Below are 4,538 nucleotides of genomic sequence, written 5' to 3'. Positions count from 1 at the left end.
ATAACTTTGTCATTCACATTAATTTCATATCCCCTACATGTGTGTAAATATCCGTTTGCTTCCGCGTTCAACGTCGTGACTTGTGAGAATCAGATTTTCATTGAACATTTGATTCTGCTAGTTTGAGAGTTTCTCAGTGCATGCATCGTTCAAAAGAGATTGATTAAATTCAAAAACACAAGACAACGAAATCAACCCAATAAGTATTCCCCTCTATGTCTACGAGTAGCTACTATATTTACACGAAATAAATATGAAAATATAAAATATACGAATGAGATTTTAAAATTGAACAATCAAGTCTATTGTGATTAAAAACGAAAAAAAAATAAAGATAAAAGTCTCATAATATATAGCCACATAATTTTAAGTTGGTTCGTGCAATAAAAAAAACTCTAAACATTTACTATCTTCCTTGCTCTATACTATCCACATACTCATGCTTAACAATTCACACCCTTTCTTCTAGTGATCTTCCTATGTATTCCGAACCTCTATTACCAATTCCCATTCCCTTTCTCTAGCTAGTAACTACGCTGCCACACTTAAATTTTATTTTATACATTTTCGAGAATCAACATTTTGTTTCTCTAAATAGAAAAACGAAGCATATACTAAAACCTAGCGTTCTCGAAGCCGTGCAAGTCGCTAACTTTATTCAACGACTTCTTCATCATAGCCACCTTAGCCAGCTTCTCTGCGGCTCTCCAAGCCGACGTCGGGGTCAGCGCCTCACTGCCCTCATCCACCACCCTCTCACCCTCCCTCCTCCGCCCCGGTTGCTGCTTCCGCCACTGCAGCTCCGCCAGCTCAGCTTCCAAGCCGCGCACGTACTCCTCAGCCGAGCCAAACTGCGTTAGAAGAGCCCGAGCCGAAGCTAGCAAATGATGAGCGCTCGAGAATTCGCTATGCTTAGCCAGCCTCCGCGACTCGGCTACGGCTCGGCTCGTGATAAATACATTCCTCAGCCTCTCGGATCTCCCGCCACAAAGTGAAGCACTAGTACTACTCTTTGGCGGCACCACGGTAAACGCGTGTTCCGCGCCGTAGACAAACTCTTGCGAAGCAGGGTCTTTGTTGACACACCGCACTGTCATCACGTGGTGAGTCGCTAATGCTGACGTGGGCACTCTAACCTCCACCAACAACTCCTTCTCTTCTCTGGCGTATAAATCGCCGAGCCGAGCCGCGCTTGAGTTCAGCGCAGTGGGTCCCCCGCTGCAAGAATAAACGGCTCGAATTTCAGCCGGCGCGGAAAAGCCAAGCTGAATTCTTAAATCGTGCACCGCCACACTCAATGTCCTATCTATGAACTGAACAAAATTATCCTCAACCGGTTCGTGTGTTGAACCGGTTTTTGTAACCCCGAACCCAAACGGATGAACCGGAACTTCTACACAAGTAAACCGGACGGAAGACACGTGGCTTAAGCATCTCCGTTGATTGTTGTTATCGTGACCGTCGGATAGAAGCAAGATTCTGGCGAGAGGATTTCTCTCTCTCCGATCTTCGAGAATTTTCGCGGCTTTCTCCACAGCTTCTTCACTCACGCTGTTCCCGTGGTCACACGCGAACCGATCCACTACGCGCCGAGCCGAGCGTTGTCCCTGAGTCGTCATTCTTCGTAGCGGTAGCAACCGTTTGGAAGCCACGACGGCGAGCCGGTCAGACGCGTCGAGCGACGAGACAACCAAACGCATCGCGCGCTTCACCATGTGAAGCTTCGCTCCGCCGCTCATGCTGTTGCCGACGTCTAGCACTGCGACGAGATCCATCGGCGGCCGACGCCGCCGCGGCGGCGACGGCGACGGCGACGGCGGAGCCTTGACTCTTAAAACGAGAGCGCGAGTTTGGTGGCTTTGAGAAACCGATATGACCGCGCACTCGGGCATCAACTTGACTCGGACGGTCCTTGAATATTCAGCACCGTGGTTTTGTCGTGACGAGGATTGAGGCTTTGGATCGACGAAAAAGCCAGGGAACTCGGATGCGTCGTGGTTTTGTTGTTGTTGTTGTTGTTCGGTGTTTTCATCAGCTTCGGGAATGGGAAGGATTTGCGTGGAACATGAGAGAGGAGAAGGGAGAGGGTGGTGGTGGTGGTAGGACGTGAGGGAATCGGAATATTTGTGAAGGACGGCGTGGTTTTGGTGAAACGGTAGGTGATCCCATGCGGCGTGGCAGACGGGACAGATGCGTGGGCGTGCATGGGAAACGACGCAGGGAAAGTGAAAGGCGTGACCGCACTCTGCAGTGTAAATAGCGGTTCCTTGACCTGTTTTGACGCTACTGGAACAGATTCCGCAGGTACTCTGTAAAAAAGAAAAGAATTAGTATGCTATTTGATTTAAAAAGCAATGAAAAAAAAGAGAAAGAAGGTTACTCTGAATTTGAAGGTGTTTGTGAAGAGGGAGAGGTTGAGCTTGGGGCCTGGGGAGGATAGAGGAGAGGTGGGTTCAGGTTCAGGTTCAGGTTCAGGGTCGCTAGTGCAAAAGGCTCTTCTCCAACGGGTTCCCATGATACGCAAGCAAGCATAAGAACTACTCCCACTGTCTAGTGAGAAGTGAGAACAAGTACTACTATAGTGAAACTTTTCTTGGCTTGGATCCCTATCTCAACCTTTTTATATTGGAAAAGGGTTGTCTTCATGTCTCACGTCTCTTATGGGCTGTATACTCAACCTACGGGTAGAGAGATAAGAAGAGAAAACATATCAGACACATACGTAAACACATACGTAATGGGAGTAAAAGGAGTTCATCACTTGTCGGTATAAATTTTTTATATATTAACAATAAATTATATTTTTTAATAATAATATATCAATTACTTATTTAATAAAATAATTTAAAAAATATAATTATTTAATAGTATAAAATACTTTATACTAACTGTATATGAATAATTAACTCTAATAAAAATAACAATCAAATAATGAGCTAGAAAAATGGAATGAAAATTTGAGGAGACACAAAATAATAAGTATATTTTTTATGAATATAAATGTGAGAGGAAAGAACGGAAAGTATACAAAATGGGAAATATCATGAGATCGATCGATTCAACCGATATGGTCCAGCATAGTTGGTAACTGGTTTAATTTTTTTTTAAAAATAAGACACTTTTATTCTTAAACTAGAGGAACCAAAGTGATAATATACAAGTATAAGGACTAAAAAATAATAATAATAATAAATATTTAAATTTAAAGAGTTATTTGACAAAAATTAATACGACATGGTCTTGAAATTAAAATAAGTGTTTACTTATTTCTTAAATACGGTGACAAAGTTTAAGTGAGATTGTCGATACCCTTTCATAAATAAAACAAATAAACAAAGTTTAAAACAATTACAATATAACATAATAGGATAAGAATAATACTTAATCATTTATTTACAAACACCCCCATGTATCAATACATGTAAATTATTTCGATCTCTCTTTTACTATCAAATCATATCACATATTTTATCTCTCTCTCTTTCTATATAATATCTTATCAAATTTTTTTTTCTTATTATATAATATTAATAATCATGCTTATATATATTTTTCTCTATTTTTGTTGTTTAAAATTTCAGATGGATGTTACCTACAAATTTTTTTGTAGGGAAATTATGATGTTTTAGACAGATATTTCTCACAAATTATCTATCTAAAACCTTATTCGTAGAAAATAAAAAAAAGTTTGTCGGTCGCTTTAAAAAATTTAATGATAAAAAATTAACAAATTAAATTCTTAAATACTTAACTAATTTTCCCATGCTAATTAATTTACCATACCAACTATTATATATATATATATATAATTTATAATTAAATGATAGTATATTTTAATATTATATAGTTAATTTTATTTAAATTGAGAAATATGTAATTAGTGAAATGATATTGATGCATGATAGTCTAAAATTAAAAGATAATTTCTTAACATTTATAATAATTTTACCAATTTTGAACTATATTATTTTTAATAAAATTCACAAGATTGTTATTTAATACAATTTTAAAATAATTTTTAAAAATATTATCAATGATACCCACGAAATTATCGATGTTATTCCCGACGAATGTATATGTGAGTATTTATATTTTATTAATTATTTATTTTAAAAATAATAAAATTAATTCATAAGTAATTATGATAAATTAAAATTAAATTAGATAATTACCCACAGATGTATCCGTGAGTAATTATCGATGGATTTATCTATGGATAATTACCGACGGATAAATCTGTGGGTAATTATTTTTTATTAATAATTTATATTAAAAATAATAAAAATTAATTTATAACTAATAATGATAAATAAAAACTAAATTAGATTAATTTTTTAAAATATATATATATATATATAATTCTTTTAGTTAAAAAAAAGTCTCTAAAAACAATATGGCATAAGAAAGACATTTATGTTTTATATATACAAGTTAATTATTCTTTGATTAGTTACTAATTTTAATTTAATATATATTTATACAAATTTTAAATATGATTTATTGATTTAACTATTATACTTATTTTTATATATAATTTA

The 4,538-nt window shown here is 36.3% G+C and overlaps 1 protein-coding gene across 1 annotated transcript; it reads right to left on the bottom strand.

The window, feature by feature from the left end:
* Nucleotides 1-280: 280 nt before the first annotated feature.
* Nucleotides 281-2,643, bottom strand: LOC109790823 (E3 ubiquitin-protein ligase WAV3). Its single transcript, XM_083063686.1, has 2 exons — nucleotides 2,381-2,643; nucleotides 281-2,309 (listed from the first exon to the last, which is right to left on the bottom strand). Exons 1-2 carry the CDS (start codon nucleotides 2,513-2,515, stop codon nucleotides 615-617), a joined length of 1,830 nt encoding a protein of 609 aa, XP_082919812.1. The 5' UTR covers nucleotides 2,516-2,643; the 3' UTR covers nucleotides 281-614.
* Between the last annotated feature and the right edge of the window lie 1,895 nt (nucleotides 2,644-4,538).

This window comes from Cajanus cajan, chromosome 9, assembly GCF_000230855.2.
Source record: "Cajanus cajan strain Asha chromosome 9, NIPB_CcT2T_4, whole genome shotgun sequence".
Lineage (NCBI taxonomy): Eukaryota > Viridiplantae > Streptophyta > Magnoliopsida > Fabales > Fabaceae > Cajanus > Cajanus cajan.
Note: the sequence above shows the minus strand (reverse complement) of the source record. Positions and strands in the feature narration are given on the sequence as shown.

What these genes read in the sequence shown, in the direction of transcription:
- LOC109790823 (XM_083063686.1), bottom strand. Translation starts at nt 2,515, where the DNA reads ATGGGAACCCGTTGGAGAAGAGCCTTTTGCACTAGCGACCCTGAACCT. An exon ending in CAAACACCTTCAAATTCAGA is followed by an intron (nt 2,310 to 2,380) that starts GTAACCTTCTTT and finishes TCTTTTTTACAG; the next exon opens with AGTACCTGCGGAATCTGTTC.